This window comes from Mobula birostris, chromosome 24 (assembly GCF_030028105.1).
Source record: "Mobula birostris isolate sMobBir1 chromosome 24, sMobBir1.hap1, whole genome shotgun sequence".
In the NCBI taxonomy this organism is placed as follows: Eukaryota; Metazoa; Chordata; class Chondrichthyes; order Myliobatiformes; family Myliobatidae; genus Mobula; species Mobula birostris.
Genome location: NC_092393.1, coordinates 28678454 through 28703583, shown reverse-complemented (window position 1 = coordinate 28703583; position 25130 = coordinate 28678454). Strand labels below are relative to the sequence as shown.

Below are 25130 nucleotides of genomic sequence, written 5' to 3'. Positions count from 1 at the left end.
TAATTAAATTTGGGGTTATCAGCATTTAATGTTTTTCAAAATGCTATAAGAATTGCCATTTAAGGTATGATTGAAGAGGTGCAAAGTGTCCTGCTGCCTTTTGGGTAAATGATCTTTGGTTAACAGCTTGCTTTTGCTACAAAATTATGGACAGAACAAATTTCTATTGTAGAGCTCTGAATAGTGTCTTTTGGAAGTCTAATGTTTTAGCTTCTGAGTGATATCTTTACAGTATAGCTGGGGCCCAAATATCAGGAATGTTGGCTTGGGAGAAGTCACTGAAGTTCTTTCACCAGGAAGTTTGGAGGATTTTATGAAGACAGTTATATTTTGCCTATGCTTTAAATGTCATAAACATGCCCTTTAATATGTGCTTTAGACAATTTTTAAAATACATTATAATTAGTCCTAAGCTTTCAACATCAAGTTCAAGAGAGTGGAGTTACTGTCTTCATCAGAACCTAAAAAGAATATTCTATCACTGGCTTGCATTGGTTGGAAAAGGCAGTTTTTGTATTTAATGCACAAAATTATAGAAGAAAGCAGTCCTGGCATGGTGATCAATCATCAGTCTGTTGTCATTTTGAATTTGGTTTAACCATTTTAAATGTAGTTTCGGGCTACCGCTCTGGCAACGTCTCTTGCAACCTGAGCCCCAAGGAAGTCAAAAATTTAGTGGTATAAAACCTTTTGGATTATAGTTGGGAGGTACTCTGTTGTGACCATTTGGTGTCTAGTTCACAGTTAAATTATTCCCTTGCAGGTATGATTACCTGGGGAAAAAATTTTGTCTTCAAATGCAATACTATAATGCAGCTGAACTTTAAGACAAAAATAAATTAGAGCAGTGTTTCACATCCAGTGAGTGTTAATATTTTCCTCTGATACAGGGTTGGTAGAACTGAAGACAGATGGAAAATTTCTCCCCAAAAAACGACCCTATGATGCTTTTATTTCCAGATTTCAGTTGCTTTGTTTCATTAGCTGTTGTTACTTGTATTGAAAAAGTAAAATGAATAAAAGCACATGTGGTGCATATGTGAAGAGATGCATTGTGTTGATAGCCTGCCAACAGACCAGGCTGATTCTGCAGGTCGCCAGCATTATACAAGTTTTGTTTCTCTACAAACAGTTAAATATTTGAATATTTCCAGCATTCTTCCTGGTTTCCAGAATCTGCTGTGTTTTTTTTTTGCTCAAGTTTGTATCTCTTGCACACAAGTCACCTACAGCCAGTAAACCTTCACCCCAGTCCCCCTCCACATTTCTCATGTGGCACCAAAACAACTAGTTAGTTGATCGCGTCTTATTTCCATCCTAATCAAGACATTTCTATTATTTCCTCCTTTGCAATTTAAAACCTGTTCGATTTCTATCTTTGTTCCGTACTTGTGAAAGGTCACTAACCTGAAACATTAACTCATTGCTAAATTTCCTGGTCAAGCAGAATCTATGGAGGCATTTTTTTTTCCCCCATGTACCGGTTTGACCTCGGTCATAATAATTTGGTATCAAAATTATAAGCTAATTTGTTATTTGCAAATCTGTAATTTGATTGTGATGTGAAATATTTGTACTAAAGATGTTTAAGCTACTAAACAAATATAAGGAACACGCATCAAAGTTGCTGGTGAACGCAACAGGCCAGGCAGCATCTCTAGGAAGAGGTACAGTCGGCGTTTCGGGCTGAGACCCTTCATCAGGACTAACTGAAGGAAGAGTTAGTAAGAGATTTGAAAGTGGGAGGGGAGGATGCCATTCATTTTGGATATCCCCCTCCCACTTTCAAATCTCTTACTAGCTCTTCCTTCAGTTAGTACTGACGAAGGGTCTCGGCCCGAAACGTCGACTGTACCTCTTCCTAGAGATGCTGCCTGGCCTGCTGTGTTCACCAGCAACTTTGTGTGTTGCTTGAAGTTCCAGCATCTGCAGAATTCCTCGTGTTTGCGTAAACAAATATAAGGGCTATTTTCCTGTTTTGGATCTTGGACTATTTTTGTGATTATATTTTACTGGTATCTGATTGTGTGCTTACTGCCTTGTGCTATATGTGCTGTGCACTGTGCATGACTGTGGTACTGTGTTTTGGCTCTGGAGTCGTGCTGTTCGGTTTGGCTGTATTCATGGGTACTCACATATGGTTGAATGACTTTTGAAATTAAACTTGAATTTGAACTTGTGTCAGCAGTGTAGCAGTAGACATCTTTCCATTTTTTCTTACTGAGCTGTCTGGGTTTCAGTCTGTGGTAAAGTTCCAGTGCTTGTCACTGATCTGGAATGAAACTGCTCTGTTGATCAAGTGATCTCTTTGGCAGGGATTTTCTTTTTTTTTTCCCTGATCTCCTACATCCTGCAAATGCTGTTATCAGACTGAGCAGCTAATTGCATTGAAGAATGTGCAGCAAACGAGATGCAAAGTATTCTTAATTAAGATTGAGCTGACTAACCTCAAGCCTATGAAAGGATTCGGTAGAATTTGATTTGATTTTGAAAGGAGTTTTGAAAGAAAAATACCATACGATTGTTCTCTAGGTCCTAAGAGGTGGTCTGTTTTTAAAACACCCTCATTATGCAACAAGGTTATTTTGCAGCAGGAGTGGTTTATAATCTGAAATTGGTATTCAAATTTAAGAGGTGTAATACTGTTTGCTCTATGGATGAGCTAATTAATCCCCTCTGGATTTCAGCATTTATCTTGTGTTCTCTCAAACTTCAATTCTATGATGACAGTCTCCCAACTGCAACCACAACATTAGTGGCTTATATTAGAAGCTCAGCTTTTTGTACAATACAGTGGTTTTTTATCTGATTTCTCATGGGTTCATACAGCAAATTAACAGTCTTTAACACAACACCTACACAAATCACATTTTCTCTCCCATCCTCAATAACATTCCTCATTGATTCCCCTGCTGTCCTCCTTTCTCCCAAGGGAAATTCCAAGTAGCCAATAATAGATTGCTACCTTGGAGGGGGTGGTTGACAACAGATCACGGAAATTGTGCAAAGTTGATATAAATGTCACTCAATGGCAGGATTGTCTCTGGGTCTATAGAGCTGATAACGACTGCACCTTGTGCTGTGCTTAGACTATTTTGTAACATTAATCTTACCGTTTTTTTGGAAATCTGTAGTTGCCGTCTTTCAAAGTAGTTGTATAAATGTCGTGTTCTTGTGTAAATGTTCGTTATGTCATGCTGACACGCCTGCATGTAAAACTTACTGAAGTTGCAAAAATTTTTTGTTCCAATTTTGAGCATCCATTGCACACTAACCCAATGTTCAGAATTCATCTGGGTTGCACAGAATTTAAAGGTGTGCATCTTTTTCCTTTTGAGGTTAACTTAAGTGCATATAAGGTTGTGTCCTACCAAAGACTGCGTTAGGTAAATGGCCTTGGTTTAGATTTTGGGGGAAGGGTTTTAAATGTTTTTGCCTTACAAGGAAATGAGGCTGAAACAGCTCTTCAGAGAATAGAAATACCAGTTGTGGCTTTGGTTGCCGACAAAAATGGATACCACACATTTTTGCAAACTAATTCAGGATTGATTACAGGTTCCTATCTAGATATCAACAGGAAACTTGCTGCTTTTAAATTGGAGGGAAACATGACCTCCATGAAAAGAATGTGACCTGATGTTCAGTCATGCATATTGCAAATTGACTCAAGTCAATCTTGTAACGAATTACCTGCTCCAGTTATTCCATGATCAGTCTGCCTGTGTGACTACATTGTCTACAGATGATGCTGAGTGTCAGTATTGCAATGCCAACTGCAATTAAGGTTCAACAATGAGGGAGTGACTTCTGCCAATTTCTCTCAGTTGGTAATCATAGCTGAGCTTTCTTTTGGCATGCAGGAAGAACATGTCACAAAAACCTAGGATGTTTAATATGATCTTGAGCTGTATGTCCATTTTTGCTGAAATTGACTGTTTACTTATTTTATAGAGGAGAATCTGGTGCAGGCAAGACAGAAAATACTAAGAAAGTTATTCAGTATCTGGCTCATGTTGCTTCCTCTCACAAAGGACGAAAGGACCACAATATTCCAGTGAGTTAAATTTTCCATAAAGCTCGTTTGACATTTAACCTTAGGTATTTGGGGAGGTATGCTGGCTACAATATTTTCTGATGCTGATATATTAATGCTGCTTTGGCTTATGATTGAATAATTTAACTGACAAGATTGTGTTGCGGGCTCATTGGTGTTCACAATGAGGCACATAGATTAATTGCTTGTTTACAGCTTTAAGATGGTACTTGTAATATATGATGAAATAACTAATGAGATCTGCATTTTAAAGTGCTATTCAAATTTTGCCTCCTGAAATTTGCAAAATTATTTTTCCCAGAAAATGTGATGGCAACTATGAAATGATTTACAAATCATGGAGAAGGCTATTTAAAACCATGAAACAGTATTAGTTGTTGCTCCAAGTTGATGTTTGGAGTTTGTCCTCTTCTGGCAATTTGAGTGCAAAATCCTGACTGTGATCTGAACTGTCATGAGAGGGAGAGACTGATAATTTGTTATTCAGTTTGTCTTTTTTTTTAATTCCTTTTAACTATTTCCATGAAACTTCAGAAAACTGGGGCAGCCACTTAATTGGGCCAAAATGTATTGGTCCCAATGTGTATCAATTAATTGGAATCCACTGTAAATGAGTTTAGTTTTTGCTTTGTATACCACAGTCTGCTAAAATATCAGATTATGTAAACCAATTTATGTTTGCAATTGTTAACACCTTTGGAGTGCTTGCAACATTGCCATTCTATTTTGAATATAGTTAGCATAGTGGAAAGCTGCTCTTTCCTCACCCCCCTCCCCCATATTTGCTTCAATACATTCCAAAATACGTTCTGAAAATGGAGCAGATGTTTTTAAAATTGCTGTTCTTGCCCCATCTGCATCTTCCAGAATGAATTCATTAGCTATCTCAGAAGTCACAAAACCAATGGAAACAAGTTGTGCTCAACTCCAAGAGTAACAAACAAGTTTTTCCTAATTCCATATACACTTTATTTTCAAACTGGCATAATTATTTATCTGTGTAAAAGAGTAAGTTTTCTCCACAGCTATTTTATGAGATACCAATCCAAAATAAAACTCTCAAGGTAATACAAATCATTTCATAGTGGCAAACATTTTGTAAACTGGGTCAAGATTTTTAATTCCTTGAGCCAAATCGGCTGTCTTGCGCTACCTTAAAGTGCTTGCTCTATAGAAGTTGGAGAGATGTTTTCCCACCCGTTTTGAAGTTAATGCAAATTTGTGCATATTTCCTAATACTATTTAATTTGTTTGTGAGAAGCAGCTCGAATCGCCTAAGCCAGTGAAACATCAGGCAAGTGTTGAATGCTGTTCAGTTTAACTACTTGCAGCTAATTGACAGCTTTCTCCTGTTTGATTATAGCTGTTATTCTGAATCATCTTTGCATGTCTTTTCCTTTGTACTTTGAGAACTCTTGCAGTTGATAGACAACTTTTCACAAAACAGTATTTGTCATCTTAAATTTGAACTGATTTGCAAGGTAATTCAGTTGTAGCAGTTTTGTAACTGTTTCGAACAGCTCTTCAGTGCTACAATGCAGATTGAACATCAAATGTTTAATTTCTATATCAACTGAAGCATTTTTGAGGATATTTGCGATTAGAAAATTCTTTTGAATTGACTGAAGCTGCTTTGCTTGAATTTGTATGATATTTCAGACAAAATGGCATAATCTGTTAGTGAAAAGTTTTTGTCAGTATAAGAAAGATGACTTTGTGGCATACTACTAGATTTTGGAACACAAATGGTTTGTATGAAAGGATGATCTTTTCGAAAAAGAATGCTGCCTTGAGGGGAAGTTGTTGTCTGGCATGTATACGTGAAATCACCCTCGACTGTATTGTCTTCCTCGGTGTTGAGTCTGACTTTTTTTGAAATCCTATTTGTCTCTGGAAATCTGAACATTTTATTGGAATTTTGCCTGTTGTTCAGCTGAAAAGCAATTTTACTTATACGCCAAAAGAAACGGTAGTAAAATGTTAATTCTTTTCCCCCTCAAGGTTCTTGGCCAAAAGAGGAGTCTCACCAGCCACAATTGGCAATAGTGTTAAAATAATTTGTGTGGCATTTCCATTTCTGCAAAACAGTATAATATTGATTTATTATATTTCAGTTTCTAAATTGGGGTATTTTAAGTCTGGTTTATTCACTTCGTAGAATTGCTCCTGTTTGCAACAGACAATTTAAAATTTATCTTTAGCTAAAACTTTAACTACATTTTCAGTCTTGAGTATTCCATTGCTGTTCAGGCTGGTTTGCCATTATCTATCACCTTTCGACCTTATGCTCAAGCTTATTCAAAGTTTTTGCCCACTTCCAAGACTAGAGTCCCTTTTATCGAATGTCCCTGAGCCTTAATGCTTCGTTAATTCCCAGTTCACCAATAACTTTTAAAGTTTTCTCCTCAGTGTTTGAAATGTCTCGAATGGCCTTTTCCTCTCCAGTCACTTCTGTAGTCCTATAACCTTAAGATTTGTCCTGTTCTAGCCCAGGCACTGTAATTACTTCATCCCTGTTTTTCATAACCGCCAAGAAAATTCATGAGTTTCCATCTTAAGACGCTTGATTTTCATTCTCCTTTTGGGCAATCCATAATTGGGGCACTTGTTTTAAACACTTGATATAAATGATCAAGGTAATGAATCTGGAAATGTAACCACTCAGGTACTGTACAAGTACATCAGGCCTATTTAGATGTGATAAATGTTTTCATCCACTAAAGTGCATGGGGTTAAGAACTAGGAAAGGTGAGGAGGTGAGAGTAGGGAAGCAAAAGAGAAACTTGTAAATGAACCTAATCACTGTTTTCATGGGTGTGACATTTTGGTTAAGAATGTTAAATGTGTTTTATTGAAAAAGGATAATTTTGTGGTTTAAATGCATTTGGTTCACAGGTTGTTTAACCCTTTTGAAATTCCAATTATTAGGTTAACTGGTTTACTTGGGGCTGATAAGACCATAAGACATAGGAGCAGAATTAGGCCATTTGGCCTATCAAGTCTGCTGCCATTCTGTCATGGTTGATTTATGATTCCTTTCTCCTGATAACATTTGATGCCCTGACTAAAAACTATTTGAGCCTCCACTTTAAATATACCCAATGATTTGGCCTGCACCACCATCTGAGGTAATGAATTCCACAGATTCACCACCATCTGGCTGAAGAAATTTCTCATTTTTGTTCTAAAGGGATGTCCCTCTATTTTGAGGTTGTGACCTCTGGTCCTAGACTTGGCCACTCCAGGAACCATCCTCTCCAAGTCCACTCTCTAGGCCTTTCAGTATTCAATAGGTTTCAATGAGATCCCTCTCTCTCTCTCCTCCCCCCCCCCCCCCCAAAACTCCAATGAGTACAGGCCCAGGGCCATGAAAGGGTCTTTATATGTTAACCGTTTCATTCCTAGACTAATTTTCATAAATCACCTCTGGACCCTTTCTGACACCAACACATCTTTCCTTGGATAAAGTGTCCAAAGCTGCTCTAATACTCCAAGAATGTTCTTACCGATGCCTTAAAAAACCATACCATTACATGCTTTCATATTCTTGTCCTTGAAATGATGCTAAATTATAAGATGGATTTTTGGGTTGCTTTGCTACAGATAAAAATCTTTGACAGAATTTGTAAGTTGTAGCTTTTTTAATTTAAGTTCCATGAATATTATGTAATTTTGTGGTATCTGTCGATGGTATGGATCTAAAGTGGTTTAAGTAAACTTGTTGTCATGTCACTAACATTTTTATTTTGGTGTGCTATGTTTCTGCCCATTGACTACAGAGTGGAACTTCAATGTTGTATGTGAGTAGCATGTAGTTTAAGTCCCTGTTATTGTGATTAAGGAATGTTCACATTTAATCTCACAATGGGCATAAGAAACAGGATGCTATTGGTTTGTTTGCAGAAGACAAAGTATTTTACTTCCTTTCACTGCAACAAGCAATAGCATCAATGCTTGATCATGTCTTGCCTCTTGCTTTGCATGATTTCACTTTCTCTGCTGAAGCTAAAGCAGTCCTACTTTGCTTCATTACAGAATTGCTTCCCTGTTTCCAAGGCACTTATCAAATGAAAACTGTCTCCAGCTTTGCTTTCATCCTGTTTTACTCAACATTGTATGGAATGTAATCACTTTAAAGCCACCATTCTTTAGATTTGAGACATTGTGTTTGAGGTTATGATCTCCTAAGATGGTTATTCAAATGTATCGGGTTTATTTTTCTGCTCTTTGATTTATCTCATCAGTAGTCTTGGCATTTAGCTCTTGGTGAATTTTAATGTTATACTGACTGTTTTAAATCTGTTCACACTTGTTTGAGGCATGTAATTTACTTTGCAGGGGACTGGAATTTTCCAGTATAATAATTATTGAGTGTATCTTTATCGAACAGTATGAGGTCTATAACAGATTTAGGAACATGTCTGGGGTTCTTAACAGTAAACTTTTTAATGTCTTATAATTGAAAGCAGGAACGTAAAATTCCTCTCTAAGCAAAACAATGTATGGAAAGTAGTCTCTAGTGCAATATGTCAGGAATTTGATTTCAACTTTTAGAAGTTGCTTCTCAATGCCTTTCAAAGACCTTGCATCCTTTTTAAAGAAAACTTGTTTGTGGAGAATACAAGAACTAGAACATGTTCAGAAATGTGAATCTGAATGTACTAAATATTTGTCAAACAGCATGCTAAGAAATTGCATGAAAAGGACATCTGTTCTCCCAGATAACTTGCCCAAATTTGATTTTGAAATTCATCTTCTGCTTCAAAAAATTATAATATCAGGTAGCTGCATCCATTATATTTGCCAGGCTTCAGAGAGCTAAAAGACTTGTTACATAATCAGCTGTGCAATTCGAGTAGCAGCCTTGCTCCACTGCAACTGTTCCTTACCTGAGATCGACTGAAGTGCACACTCCCTCCCTCTTCCCAGACACTTAAACTTCACCCTGTCTACCAGCAATGATGAAAAGAAAGGTTCTCATTCATTTTAATATATTGGCTCTAATGTAATCTGTCCAGAAAAATCTGCATCTCAAGATCAGGAATTTCTTTAATTGAAATAAAATTACGTGCTGAATTTATTACCCTCTAGCAATTAAGTGAATCTGAAAAACTTGTGTATTACACAGATTTGTACTTTAGATGTGATGTAATCTCAAGATTGCTCAAGGTTATTTTGGTTTCAGCGTAGGTATGGGAAGGCAAAATGAATTGCCATGAGGTAACAGCAAAGCATGATGATATTTTGGGTAGTCCAATAGATGCAAGGTGGCTTTTTTTGGTTGAAGACCAGATTGAGGCTCAAGGTCCAGCTACAGACCAACTGCTTTGATAATTGAGATTTGAAAATACATGACAAAGGTCAAGTGCAATTTCAACTACTATTAAAACCAATTGTAACTTCAGCGAAATAAATGCAGAATTCCAGATCATAGTGTATTTGTTGAATGCAAGGTTGTTGTTATGTCACTGAAACACTCAAAGCTGCTTTATTTACTGAAGATGTAATTTTTTTTAAGCCTCTGTTTAGTGTTCCGGTGGGGAATATTGAAGTGAGAAATATCTTTGAGCAGTTTTTGAAAACATGAGGGTTGATAGAAGTCAGAGTACAAACAATGATCTTGTTTCCTGTTTATGGTGTTCTCAGACGAGTGGGAACGTTCTCGACAACGTTGCGCAGATCTAAATAGCAGCCTATGGGAGCTCTGTGGTATGAAGGATCTCAATGTACCCTGTGCTCTACTGCCAAATAGCCAGGAATATCTTAAACTTAATCTAATTATCCTATTATTTGTGTTAGTATTTAGATATGGGCTGACATAGTAATGAATACAGAAAATGCTGGAAATACTTAAGTTAGGCAATGTGTGGAGATCAAAAGGGAGTTGATATTTTCATCTCTGAAATCACATCTCAAATGTTTACTTTTTTCTTTTCACACATTCTGTCTGACCTGTTGAGCGGTAACCTTGTATATTGCTTTCATTATTTCCAATGTGTTAATCCTGGCCAAAATTTAGCTTTATGGAACTATTGAAATTGATGTAGGTACCACTGAAGAAATTAAATCATCGTGAAAAATATGCAGACTACGGCTTCATTTATCTTGTGATCAAAATTATGCAGTGTAATCCACAACCATGCCAAGTTATTTTGAATTTCCTTTCTGTTGCTAATGCCAGAAGGTGATTTGTGCACTATTTTCCAGATGTAAATTTTCACAAAAGACTCCTATTATCAAAATCAAACTGCTATAAATGAATTCACAGTTTAATGGATTGCCAAATAGGGATGTTGCCATCAATTAAACTTAGAATTAATTTCAAATAGTTTGATGACTAACGTGAAGTTGATAGAAAATTTCCCAAAGCAATGTTTGCATTATAGTCTTCATAATCTACAAGGTATAAAGGCTCTGATTCCAGTATATCATAAAAGAATGCAGATTCCACTTGGGCTCTGCTTCTCCCACATACTATTCCAGTATTTTGCTAGTTGATAAAATACATATGGGAAAACTAAAATATGTAAGAAAAACAATTACTTTGGATGGAAAACAGATTCCAAAATCTTGTTTGTTTAAACAGTTACATTTAACTGGTTATTATAAATTGCACATTCAAACTGAGATGTAACAAAGATTTTTACTCGTGTATATGCAGGATGTAAGTAATAGTTAATTCAACTGGTCTTCTATCAAAACCTAGCTGAGTTATTGCTGCGAACAGTAATTATCAACTTACCTATCTATAAACAACTGTGTTCAGAAAAACAGATTAATCAGTTTAAAAAAAAATCTATAGGTAAGCGTAGTTGCATATTGATGTAACTTTGGAAATTGCAAATAGAAATTTTCAATTTTAAACAAAGAAATTGTTTTATTTAACAGAAGCTCTGAGCTGTGCTGTTATTTGGATGTTTTTAATATTTCATTGGAAAACCAATTTACATATTAACAGTAATTATATGGAAAATATTTTCTATTGGGGTGCAATCGATAAGTTGTAAGATGCTCTCTAGCCCACCTTGACCATCATGCCCATCATTAATCCCATTTGCCTTCATTAATTTCATATTCTCTGTTCTGTTCGTTCACATACCTGTTCAGATGCCTCGAAGTTTTTACTATTACTGTTTCTAGCAGGTACCGACTTTTTTTTTTGTGTGGAAAATTTGCCCATTGAATCACCTTTAAACCTTCACCCCTTTAACTGATGCCTTTGAAATTTAGGCATCCCTGCCAGCTTGGAATTGTCAATCAAGTGCTCAGCAGTATTAAACTGACGCAACACACAAAAAATGCTGCCTGGCCTGCTGCGTTCACCAGCATTTTTTGTGTGTGTTGCTTGAACTCCAGGATCTGCAGATTTCCTTGTGTTTGAATATCAAACTGAAATCATTTAGAGCTTGCAGTTGTAAGCATAAACAATGGCTTTTAGTGAAGGTGAAAGGATTTCCTTAATGGGAGGAAATGGAGTTGAAGTGAAAAAAGTGGCAGGAAAATGATCAGATTTGACCTAGCTTGAAAGCATTATTGAGCAGCTTGTGACTTTCATGTAGTGAGCTAAATGTTTTCTGCTAATCTTGCGCAGCAAGTATAGGTAAAAGAACTCCTTAGGTTTGCAATTTTATGTAACTGCTAAAAGTCAAACATTGTGTTCCTCATCATTGCTTCCCAGTGGGGAGGGAAGGGTATTTATTACATGAAAAATCAAACTGCAGATGCTGGTAATTTAAAACAAAAGCCAAATGCTGGCTATTATCAAGTCAGGCCATATCTTTAGGCAGAGAAACAGAATCATAGAGACCCTTCATTACAACTATAAAGGAGACAGAACTCTGTGAAGCTGCAGGGAGGGTGGGGGAGAAAGATGCCTTAAGGTAAAACCAGGGAGACTATTGGGATTGGATATGAGTAAGGATGTCAAGTTGATGAGTGAATAGGAGTGGTTAGAGTGCAATCATAGACAGAAAAATCTGAAATTCAGAGATGGAAGAAATGCTCAGAAGTTCATGCATCTCCTTCACTGATAGTGGGGAAAATGGCAGGTTGTGGGGGGGGGGGGCAGGGAGGGAGGGAATTGCCGGGAAACGGTTGAGCTAATATCACAACTGGATGACTGAGGCATACAGTCGTGATCCCTGAAGTTGTGCAACACTAGAAGTCTGCAACGTCTCTAAATAGGAGATGAGGTGCTGTTCCTAAAGCTTGTACTGGACTAGACCCGACACAGTAGGCCACAGGCTGACAGATCAGTGGGGTGGGGAATAAGAGGCAGCCTACAGGAAGCTCAGGGGCACGCCTATGGAGTGAACCCAGGAGCTTTGTAATGCGATCATTCAAACTAGTAAACCACATTGTGAATGTCAAATGTACGCTGGATTAGAAGTGCAAATGAATTTCTGGTTCACCTGGAAACAAAGAATAGTACAGCACAGTACAGGCCCTTCAGCCCACAATGTTGTGCTGACCCTCAAACCCTGCCTCCCATATAACCCCCCACCTTAAATTCCTCCATATACCTGTCTAGTAGTCTCCTAAATTTCACTAGTGTATCTGCCTCCACCACTGACTCAGGCAGTGCATTCCACGCACCAACCACTCTCTGAGTAAAAAACCTTCCTCTAATATCCCCCTTGAACTTCCCACCCCTTACCTTAAAGCCATGTCCTCTTGTATTAAGCAGTGGTGCTCTGGGGAAGAGGCAATGGATATCCACTCTATCTATTCTTCTTGTACACCTCTATCATGTCTCCTCTCATCCTTCTCTCAAAAGAGTAAAGCCCTAGCTCCCTTAATCTCTGATCATAATCTATACTCTCTAAATCAGGCAGTGTCCTGGTAAATCTCCTCTGTACCCTTTCCAGTGCTTCCACATCCTTCCTATAGTGAGGCGACCAGAACTGGACACAGTACTCCAAGTGTGGCCTAACCAGAGTTTTATAGAGCTGCATCATTACATCGCGACTCTTAAACTCTATCCCTCGACTTACGAAAGCTAACACCCCATAAGTTTTCTTAACTACCCTATCCACCTGTGAGGCAACTTTCAGGGATCTGTTGACATGTACCCTGAGATCCCTCTGCTCGTCCACACTACCAAGTATCCTGCCATTTACTTTGTACTCTCTTGGAGTTTGTCCTTCCAAAGTGTACCACCTCACACTTCTCCGGGTTGAACTCCATCTGCCAATTCTCAGCCCACTTCTGCATCCTATCAATGTCTCTCTGCAATCTTCAACAATCCTCTACACAATCTACAACACCACCAACCTTTGTGTTGTCTGCAAACTTGCCAACCTGCCCTTCTACCCCCACATCCAGGTCATTAATAAAAATCATGAAAAGTAAAGGTCCCAGAACTGATCCTTGTGGGACACCACTAGTCACAATCCTCCAATCTGAATGTACTCCCTCCACCATGACCCTCTGCCTTCTGCAGGCAAACCAATTCTGAATCCACCTGGCCAAACTTCCTTGGATCCCATGCCTTCTGACTTTTTGAATAAGCCTACCTTGTGGAACCTTGTCAAATGCCTTACTAAAATCCATGTAGATCACATCAACTGCACTACCCTCATCTATATGCCTGGTCACCATCTCAAAGAACTCTATCAGGCTTGTTAGACATGATCTGCCCTTCACAAAGCCATGCTGATTGTCCCTGATCAGACCATGATTCTCTAAATAACTATAGATCCTATCTCTAAGAATCTTTTCCAACAGCTTTCCCACCACAGACGTAAGGCTCACTGGTCTATAATACCCGGACTATCCTTACTACCTTTTTTGAACAAGGGGACAACATTCGCCTCCCTCCAATCTTCTGGTACCATTCCTGTGGACAACGAGGACATAAAGATCCTAGCCAGAGGTTCAGCAATCTCTTCCCTCGCCTCGTGGAGCAGCCTGGGGAATATTCTGTCAGGGCCCAGGGACTTATCTGTCCTAATGTATTTTAACAACTCCCAACACTTCCTCTCCCTTAATATCAACATGCTCCAGAACATCAACCTCACTCATTTTGTCCTCACCATCATCAAGTTCCCTGTCACTGGTGAATACCGAAGAGAAGTATTCATTGAGGACCTCGCTCACTTCCACAGCCTCTAGGCACATCTTCCCACCTTTATCTATAATCGGTCCTACGTTCACTCCTGTCATCCTTTTGTTCTTCACATAATTGAAGAATGCCTTGGGGTTTTCCTTTACTCGCCAAGGCCTTCTCATGCCCCCTTGCTCTTCTCAACCCCTTCTTAAGCTGCTTTCTTGCTACCCTATGTTCCTATATATAATGGAAAGACTATTTGGGTCTCTGGATTCAGGGACTGGAAGTGGTGAAGAAGCAAACATTGTATCGCTTGAATTTGCAAGGGAAAGTGCTGTAACATGGGGATGCAAGAATAAACCAGAGAGTTGTATAGGGAATGGCCCCTGTGACAACCTGAAAAGGGGAGGCGGAGGGGCAAGGAGATGTATCTACTGGTGAAATCCCTTTTGAAGATGGCTGAAATAGCAGATAATTTGAATGCAGAGGTAGTCGGGTAGAAGGAGAGGACTGGAAGGCCTGTTGTTCCATCCCAGAGGAGTGGTGGTGGAAGGAGAAGCCTGAGAAATGATGAAATGTCAGTGATCAAGGGGAAGCTGTGGTTCAGAAAGAGATTTCTGAGGCTGTTGTATGGAAAATCTTGTCATGTAGCATGTGGAAGAACTGGGTCAATGTTGTAGAGCATGAGTTGTGTAGGAGTCAGCAAGCTTGTACTAGAAGTTGGTAGCTAGACTCTCTCCTGAGAAGTAGACAGAAATACAGAAAAGGAGAGTCAGCCATTGACTGAAAATGAGGGCAGGGCAGAATTTGCCAGTAAAAGTAATGCAGTGAGTTCTGCAGGAAACAATACCAGTAAAATCATCGAGTGGAGGGGATGTTTCCTATGGTGGGAGGGTCTAGGACTGGAGGGCCCAGTCTCAGAATAGAGGAGCGGCCTTTTAGAATGGTGATGAGGAATTTCTTTAGCCAGATGGTGGTGAATCTGTGGAATTTAATGCCACCGGCATCTGTGGATGGGCAAGTTTTTATGTATATTTAAGGCAGAAGTTGATAGGTTTTTGATTGCTTGGCATGAAGGAATATGGGGAGAAGGTGGGAGATTGGGGCTGAGAGGGAAAATGGATCAGCCATGATGAAACATTGGAGCAGACTCAATGGGCCAAATGGCCTAATTATACACCTTTATCTTACAGTCTTATAAATGGTCATCACTACTGTTTGTATACATGGAGTACCTGGGCTATCTTTGGTTAATAATGCTACGGGCATGCATTCTACCTACAGCAATTACTGGATGTGATAGAATAGTTTTAAATTGTTGAACGCTATCTTGATTTGGAAACTGAATCAGTGCTTACTTTAGCTCTAATTAATCTCTGGAATAAACTTTGGTTATGAAACAAGTGTGAACATGTCTAGGGATGGAGTGGTGGCAAAGGTGATAACTTGGTTTAAAACTTTACTGATAGCTTGAAACATAACCGTTATGAGAACTGGTGAAATTGTGCTCATCTTCGGTAAACATTTCTTTTGGTGACTGTCTCCTCTTGACTTAGTTTTTCGGAATGCTCCAGATTTCAGGCGTATGCAACCGGGATTCATAATCCAAGTTTACCAAAAAGTTGTAGTCTCTCCAGTTCACCGCTGTCCCAGCTAGACCTGAAACTTCTACTTCAGACTTTTTGGATACAGCTGTCGGACTCAGACAAGTGTTTGAGTGGATTTTCTGTGAACTTTCCATGGGTTTTCTGGGGGGGGGGGGGAAGGATCTAGTGCTTTCCCAGTGAGAGACTCATAAACTCTTAGGCTTCCAGCCAAGTCTGGTTGTCAATTTTAACCTGCATTTCAGTGACAGCACTCTGCCATCTTCATCAGGGATGATACCCAGGCATGTCTAGTCCGGTGGTATATATACTTATCTCCCATCGTCTGTCCCTCATGATTAGCTAGTCCTCAACGAATCAGGTTTCCACTGTCCCACCTTGTTCAAAACCTTATTCCAGTTCTTTCTTACAGCAAGACCTTCATCTCTGAAATTATTCTCTAGTCTTATTTTAGTGGCTTCCTTCACCAGGCCATTGGCACAGTACAGTAGTTTTCGAAGGGATTGCCAGGATCCTGAAGAAATGAAGGAAAAATACCATCCATAAACCCGTAAGGAAGCTCAAATTCCAGTCTATGTGGGTTAAAAATGACCTGGGACTCAGGATAGCTGGTGTTTACAGGATTCCCTGTGAATGTGGGTTAACAAATATTGGCCAGACGGGGTGCACGGTGGAAATCTGCATCAAAGAGCACAGGAGGTGTATCAGGACATATTGGTGGTAGCAGAACACTGCACGTGCAATGACCACAGGATTGACTTTGGCACAAAACTAATGCTTTTTTGGACTTCCTGATGAAGGAAGCCATTAAAATATGAATAGAGAATTTAGTTTCAACAAAGATGAAGGTCTTGCTCTAAGTAAGAACTGAAATATGATTTTAAACAAGATAGGACAGTAGAAACCTGATTGGTTGAGGACTTGCCAATCAGGAGGGATGGACGACATGTTTGAGTATATATACTACTGGACCAGGCATGAGTAGGCATCATCTATGATGATGGCGGAGTTTGTCATTGAAACGTTGCTTAAAATCGACACCTGGACTCGGCTGGAAACCCAAGAAGAGTTTACTTACCCAGAAGCAAGTTGGAAGGACCTGGGTCACGGTTTCAATTCACAAGCAAATCTGTGGTGTTGGCTTGTGAAAAATTAAAATCATGGAATGTTTCAATAGTTCAAAGCAATGCAGGACAATCTGTATGTAATTAGAAGGAAAATCTTTACCAGATGGGCAGTGCAGTAGTGTAGCAGAATGCTATTAGAGCACTAGTGACCCTGGGTTCAATTCTGCCTCTGATTATAAGGAGTTTGTACGTTCCCTCCATGACCACATGGGTTTCCTCTGGGTGCTCTTGTTTCCTCCCACATTCCAAAGATGTTCAGGCTAATGATTAATTAGTCAGGTAACACAGGCTCATTGGGCCAGAAGGGCCTGATACTATGCTGTATCACAAAATCAAGAAATAAAATCTAAGTTTTCCATTGATTATCAAATCCTATGCCAGTTGTATAATGGAAGCAGTGCAGCGCAAGTATCTTTCTCCAGTTTTAAACAAAAAACACCTAATCCCTTCTTTTGGCATTCGTGTCTAACTTCTGTGGATATTTGAAGTGCTTCACTTTTCCTGGCTAGAATGCAACTGGTGTCAGTAACATTAACTTGATTGCTTCTGCATGTTGCTTCTGTCAGGTGTGGGTCTCAGCTACTCCTGTGTTGAAAAGCCTGGAAAAAATAAGCCTGTCTCTCGCTGATTTCATTGTGCAGAAAATGGGGCCATCATGGCGGTATCGTAGTGGTACTGTTTGATTGTCATAACTCTTATTTGCTTTTGTTTTGAAAGGGAGAGCTGGAAAGGCAGCTTCTGCAAGCAAACCCAATACTAGAATCATTTGGCAATGCCAAGACTGTGAAAAATGACAACTCTTCACGTTTTGTAAGTAAATGGGTCAAATTTTGAGGGTGACACACTTTCCATACCTACCAATGCTATGCAGTGTATTGTGTGTACACTTTGGTTCCAGTTCAATTCCTGATACAGCCTTAACTATTCAGTCTGATGTATTGCTGCAATGCCAAGGGAGTACTGAGTTTTGAGAAGGGCAGATAGGAAGTATGTAGTGTAAAAAGAATGGGTAAACTCTATTTTAGGTTCTGTCCTCTACTTAAGTTGATCAAAGCAAACAATTTGAGTTTTATTGTCCTGGAACCTTTTGCTGTGTCCAGACTAGTTTGCCACATTGACATGTAAATGATCTTTCTCGGGTAATGAGCTGTAAATGTCGAAGTGCTCATATGCACAAGAGGTACTGCGGGGCTGGAAATCTAGAGCAATGCACACAGTGTTGGAGTAGCACGGCAAGTTGGGGCAGCATCTATGGATGGGAATAAACAGTTGATGTTTTAGGCTGAGACCCTTCATCAGGACACTTAAAGTGTTCTCTTTAAGTGTGCATCTTTTTAGCTGGGAGTTGATTTAAGGTGATTTCTCCTGGTTAAATATAATTTTAAAAAAATCCCTCCCTCTCTCTTTCTATTCCCCACTCAGGCCTTTTATCTCTTCTCACCTGCCTTCATTTCCTCCTGGGCTTCCTCCTCCTCCCCTTTTTCCTATAGTCCACTTGTCTTATCTATCAGATTCCTTCTCCAGCCCTTTACCTTTCCCACCCTCTTAGCTTCACCTATCACCTTCTAGCTAGGCCCCTTTCCCTCATCCCACTTTTTTATTCTAGCGTCTTCCCCCTTCCATTTCAGGCAGGAAGAAGGGTCTTGGCCCAAAATATCAAGTTTATTCATTTCCATAGTTGCTGACGGACCTACTGAGTTCCTCTAACATTTTGTGCGTTTCTCTTTGAACTTTCAGCATCAGCAGACTTGCTCATGTTTATTGCTTCTAAATTACTTTTTCTGAATGTTGGATATAATTATCAATCGGCTTAGAGGTGAAACTGAGAACTTCATTTCTGGATTACTAAAGTTCTATCAAGTACAGTTTTTGAAATTGGGTAAATGAGGGCCATAAAGCTTTTGATATTGTGTGTTTAATAATAGTTATGCTGTTATCTTTCTATAGTGCCTTTTAGAGCGTTAAGGACATCCATGAAGTATCACTGAATGATATTGTACACTAACTTGTATAGATTACAAGGCAAAATGGTCTTATTTGTGGGTTTTAAGGAGCATTGTAGATGAAGAAAAGTCTAAAGACGAACTTGAAAGCATCATAGCTTTAGCTAAACAAAAATACTGCAGAAGAACTTGGCAAGTCAGGCAATATCTGTGAGGAATGAGCAGCTGATGTTTCAGGTGGAGACCCTTCATCAGAACTGAAAGAAGGGTGTGGAAGCCAGAGCAAGGTGGAGGTGGGGCAAAGAGTAAAAACTGGCAGGTGATGAGTGAGCTGAGGGGAGATGGAGTAATAAGCTGGGAGGGGATAGGTGGAAGAGGTGATGAACTGAAAGAAGGAATCTTATAGAAGAGGACTGGATCGTGGAAGTATCATGGAAGTAAAGGAAGGGGGTGATGGGTAGGTGAGGAGAAAAGGGGTGAGAGGGTAGCCAGAATGAGGTATAGAGAAAGAGAAGTAGGGAGGGAGAGAAATTACCCAAAGTTAGAGAAATCAATGATCATGTCTCGTATTCTGTTTGGGTTGAAAGCGACCCAAATGGAATGAGGTACTGTTCTTCTAGCTTGAGTCTGGAGCCATCAGGGCAGTAGAGCCGGCCATGGACAGGCATGCCAAATGGAAATAAAGTTGAATTGAAATGGGTGGCCACAGGGTGATCTTGCCTTTTGTGGTAGACAGGACAAAGGTACTCGACAAAGTAGTCTTCATTGGGCCTCAACAATGCAGAGGAAGGAGCACTAGATACAATAAATAAACCCAATAGAATGTCAGGTGAAGTATCTCCTCACCTGGAAGGAATGTTGGGGGTCCTGAATATTGGGAGTCCTGAATGTTGGTGAGGGAGGAGGTGTAGGGTCAGGTGTAGCACATGCTTGCAGGGTTAAATGCCAGGAGAAAGATGAGTGGACAAGTGATATAGCAATCCCTATGGATATTAGGGAATGTGTGGGATAGAAGTACTGAGAGGTAGGATTCAGATGGAGGTGGCAGAAGTTGTGGCGAATGCTGTGCTAAGTATAGAGGCTCGTGGGTGGTAGGTAAGGACAATGGGAGTCCTATCCCTGTTATGACTAGGATGATGGGGTGAGAACAGATGTGTGCAAAGTGGAAGAGGTTTGGGTGATGGCAGCATTGATGGTGGTAGAACGGAAACAGTTTGAGGAGGGCATCTCAGATTTTCTAGAATGGAAAGTCTCATCCTGAGAACAGATGTGGTAGAGACAGGAGCTGAGAGAAGGGAGTAGCATTTTTTTCTTTTACAAGTGACAGGGTGGGAAGAGGTGTAGTCAGGATAACTGTGAAAGTCAGTAAGTTTGTAATTTAAAAAAAACAACACAACAACAACAAACAAAGCAGGTATGAGATGGACCAAGTAAATGTAAAGGCAGGGTGGAAGTTGGAGGCAAAGTTGATGAAATTGAGTTCAGCATGAATGCAGGAAGCAGCACCAATGCAATCATCAATGTAGTTTAGAAAGAGTTGGGGAGTGTTACCAGTGAAGGCTTGGAACATGGACTTTTTCACATAGCCAGTGAAAAGATCGACATAACCAGGGGCCCATGAGATTCCCCATGGCTATACCGGTTGGTTTAAAGAAAGTGGGAGGAGCCAAAAAATTGTTGAGGGTAAGAACCAGTTCCACCAGACAGGAGAGTGTTAGTGGGGGGTAAAAGAATAGGTCTGGCGTGCAAAAAAAAGTTTTGAGGCCTTCCTGTTTTGGGTTTGGGGGGTGGGCTCTTTGGGTTGGAAATATATACAAACTGGACATCCATAGTGAAAATAAGTTGATCCAGATCAAGGAACCCAAAATGATCATGGATGTAGGTAGGAAGGGACTGAGCCAAGAGGACAAAATAAAGTCAACTACATGGACTTGAGTTCAGTGGGGCTGGAGCAGGCAGAACCATTGTCCCAGTAGGCCCAGTTAAGTTTGTGGATCTTGAGTAGGAGGTAGAAATGAGCAGTAGGTGGTTTGGGAACAGAGGTTGGTGGCATTGGATGGAAGATCTTCAGAGTTAGAGGTTGGTGATAGTGTGGGAGCCAATGGCCTGGAGTTCCTTGGTATGATCCTGTACAGGGGGTAAGCAAGAAGAGGTGTCTTGAGAGCTGCCATCTGGCTTCAGTAAGGTAGCTTTCTCTAAAATCACAGGGGTCACTTGTGAAAATTTGGGTCCAGATTGAAATGGCATGATTATTTAAGCTTCCAAATCTAGTTGTGGTACTTGGCTATATTTTTTAATAAAATAAAAGCAATAAGGTGGCAAAGAATTTAGCTCAGTGTTTGTCCTTGAGTATGGAAAGTGAAGTGATTTCATCTGAATGTTCCTACAACAAAGAAAACTGTATTACTGTTTTACCGTGTTCAGCCCAAAGATTTAACTTGGTTATCTGCCAAAATTTGACTTTGCCCTGGGCACACCTTTGATTGGCCATGCATGTTTGCTATTTATCTAAAAGGGCTAATAGTTATAAAAACTATTTATTCAGGAAAATTGGAAGTCTTGATGTTACTTGACAATACTAAACAGTTTTATGTATATATTTCTAGTCAAGAAATGGCACAATAACTTAAGCACCAACTTTTCAAAAGCAAATCCAATTCCGAAGCCATGGACATCACTGCTGCATTTTTATTCTTTAATGGTCTTTGGTTAATGATTTGAAATTTTATTTAAGCCAGTGGCAAGAATAATAATAATGTTCCCCATCTAGTTTGATGCTTGACCTATGCTGTTATATCAACTGAATCTCATTCGGTTTGGGAGATTTTCTGTAAGCTTTAGGAGGAAAGTTAAAGCTGCAGTTGATCAAACTATCAGATGGCTAATCTTGATTTTATTCTTGACCTGTTATCAGAATTCATTTATTAATTGGGCTTCAGTTACAAATGCAATTTTAACATGAAATCAATCAGTCCTTTGGCCACGTATGGCTTGAGGAGGTGAGGAAGGAAGGGAAATAAGTGGCTCGACTTGTTTGAGTATGAGTGAAGGTGCATGCTCCTCACGGGTTTATTAGGACAACCATCACACACCTCTTGTATCTGCTGAGCAGCTTTGGGCAGTATGATTTCAGAGACATCACCATAACTGCTGTATTGACTGAAGTTGATATGAGACTTTGGCTGTCAAATTGTCATGACAAACGCAAACACGAGGAAATCTGCAGATGCTGGAATTTCAAGCAACACACGTAGAAGTGTGTGGACCTGACGAAGGGTCTTGGCCCAAAACGTTGACTGTACCTCTTCCTAGAGATGCTGCCTAGCCTGCTGCGTTCACCAGCAACTTTTAGGTGTGTTGTCATGACAAATCATTTTTTGAATTAGAGAAAAATATTTATTTACTTTTAGTTTTTGCCAGTTTAAGTTGCAGCTTGCTATGCTATTCCAGTATTTTAGAAACTGGGTTAAAGAAAAATAACTGGATGACAAAATGACCTTGGCTCAAGATTACCATTTAGTTTATTATTTTTAGGCATAGACAAGTAATTTCAAAATAGATTGTTAACTTTATTATGCAGTGCTCTATTTGCAGGAATCATATTTTCTGTATACCTGAATGATAAAGTACCATTTCAATTGGAATGTACACTAGTTTTTAGTTTCATGGAAAAGCCAGCAACATCTTGCGTACAACTTTTGAAGGAGCAAATCTATGCCTGGCAAACATTTTAATCATGTGGTAACACTTGGCTGGTAAACATCAATATGAGTGACTTTTAGACTGAAATTAATAATCCGGATTGCAAAAGATAAACTTGGATTCATCCAATCTTTGCCATATTTGGAGCTTTATATTACAAAAGGATTTGTTTGCTCAAATATTTGAGGCTGAAATGCTGTTTCCAGAATAATTGATCCAAGATCTTTAGAAGTGTGAAATGCTAGGAACTTTGTAGCCAAAGTTTGAAATATTTAATCCAAAGCAGGGCATCTGCAAATTATTTTCATGTTGTCAGACTGTGCTGTGATTCTCAATGTTTTTTTTTCATAAACACAGGGATATTGTTGGAGCTTTAGAAAAGGAAAGACCCATGTTTCCAGCCATATTCCCTTCTATATAAAAATATATAGAGCAAATGGCTGATCATCTGATGGAATTGGTAAAATTACCTAAGAATTTATCGAATATTAAATTATACTTGGGAGGGGGAGAATTTGAATGACCAGTAACAGTTAATGCATTTTCAGTTATTGAAACTAAATTCTAAAAAGTTTATTACACTTGGCCTAAAAAAAAATTCAAGTGCTGACAGAAACATTTGAGGGCAGATAAGTAAAATGCAGATAAGTAAATAATTACACAACAGACATGATTCTCCCTGTTGACATTTCCAGTTAAGCATCAGTTGTGGCTTCCAGAGACATTCTCCCTAGAGACTGTTTGTTAGGATTGAAGCACTGACTGGGTTGAGAACACACATCTTGTTTCATGCTGCATTGCAAATCAATGTCCACTCACGACCAGCCAGATACTTCAGTGGCGATCAAGCGGAAGCAGATTATCTAGTTACTTTTCATGTTGTGTATATGTGATCTTCATTCATGCTTCCTGCTAGCGTTGGCTCAGCAGAGAATTTAAGATCTGATCTACATCAGATGTGATCTGTGCATGGGCATCTGTAACCTAACATGACCCAAAAGGACTCAACTGTGTGTGGTAGGTGCCAGAAAAGGTTCACCAGATTGATTCCTGGGATGGCAGGACTTTCATATGAAGAAAGACTGGATGAACTGGCCTTGTACTTGTTGGAATTTAGAAGATTGAGGGGGGATCTGATTGAAACATATAAAATCCTAAAGGGATTGGACAGGCTAGATGCAGGAAGATTGTTCCTGATGTTGGGGAAGTCCAGAACGAGGGGCCACAGTTTGAGGATAGAGGGGAAGCCTTTTAGGACCGAGATTAGGAAAAACTTCTTCACACAGAGAGTGGTGAATCTGTGGAATTCTCTGCCACAGGAAACAGTTGAGGCCAGTTCATTGGCTATATTTAAGAGGGAGTTAGATATGGCCCTTGTGGCTACAGGGGTCAGGGGGTATGGAGGGAAGGCTGGGGCGGTGTTCTGAGTTGTATGATCAGCCATGATCATAATAAATGGTGGTGCAGGCTCAAAGGGCCGAATGGCCTACTCATGCACCTATTTTCTATGTTTCTAAAACAAATTCAAGTTCTACCAAGAAAACACAAGACACTGCTGATGCTAGAATCTTCAGTAACAATCTGCTGGAGAAACCCGGTGGGTTGAGCAGCATCTATGTGGGGAAAGGAATTGTCGACATGTTGGGTCGAAACCCTGCATCAACCTTAAAATGTGCGCACATGCAGGCGCAGGTGCCTACAGTGACAGTCTGCAGAAAAAAAGTTTCCAGTTGCATATACAGTTGCAAGAAAGTTCGTCAACCCTTGAGCTTTTATCCGAATCATTAGCTTCAAGTTGGAGATCGTAGAAAAGAAATTGTTCTGTTAGGTTTAGGGCAGGGTTGCCATGGTGATGCACTGTTTATGACTATATCTGGCTGATGGATTAGTGAAAATTGCTAAGGTGAAAGAGAAAGACATATTAAAGCTGTGCTTGGATTGTGCTTAGCTGTCGTAGAGAGCTGAAACCAAAAGGAGCATGTTGGAAATGTGCAATAAATCGGGAAGTGTTCATGAAGATGGGAAAAACGGAGCTAACATTAACGATGGGTATCCTTGCAGGAGAGCTGGCCAGTTCTGACGTAAATGAACAATGTTGCCTAGTCCTGCAAGCTGCAACATCTGAGGATGGATGGAGTGAGGCAATATTCCCTCTAATTTGTAATGATCAGTGTGCACAAAAATATTGTGCTGTGCAATTTTTTTGTCCAGTGACAGGAGCATGTACGTGCTGAATAATTTTTTTAATAAAAACAGTATGAGTAAGCCAGTTCTAAAATCTGCAGACAAATCAAGTTCCATGTTGTCAACACCATCTGAATCAGAAACTGGAAAAGGAAATGTGATTGTCTCCATTGTGAAATATAATTAACATTTTTAGTGACAACTCTTTGGGCACAGTTTAAATTCCTTTGTGCACTAGTAGCAAAAAATGTGTTTGTGTGCACTCCTCAGAGAGGACATTGGAGTGAGTGTCCTTTGTTGTCTTGAATGTGCCCGACCAGTACCAATCACCACCTGGCTCAAGCTCTTCGAAATCACCCACCTTCTCCGTGTCAAATGTAACTTGGCCCAAGCTATTTTTTTTTGTGTGTGGGATGCATGGTATAATCCTTGGGGCTGCTCCCTTGGATATTTCTCGATATATCGATA

At 39.6% G+C, this 25130-nt stretch overlaps 1 protein-coding gene across 8 annotated transcripts in view; it reads left to right on the top strand.

Moving 5' to 3' along the window:
- LOC140187280 (myosin-10) overlaps positions 1-25130 on the top strand; it is a 166509-nt gene that overhangs the window by 67646 nt on the left and 73733 nt on the right. For 3 of the 8 annotated variants that reach the window (XM_072242422.1, XM_072242423.1, XM_072242424.1), the window contains exons 5-8: positions 3952-4054; positions 5316-5348; positions 7834-7854; positions 17551-17643. In XM_072242422.1, the coding sequence (XP_072098523.1) occupies positions 3952-4054; positions 5316-5348; positions 7834-7854; positions 17551-17643 (250 nt within the window). The remainder of the gene's footprint in view (positions 1-3951; positions 4055-5315; positions 5349-7833; positions 7855-17550; positions 17644-25130) is intronic. The other 5 variants (XM_072242425.1, XM_072242429.1, XM_072242428.1 and 2 more) reach the window with 5 other exon arrangements.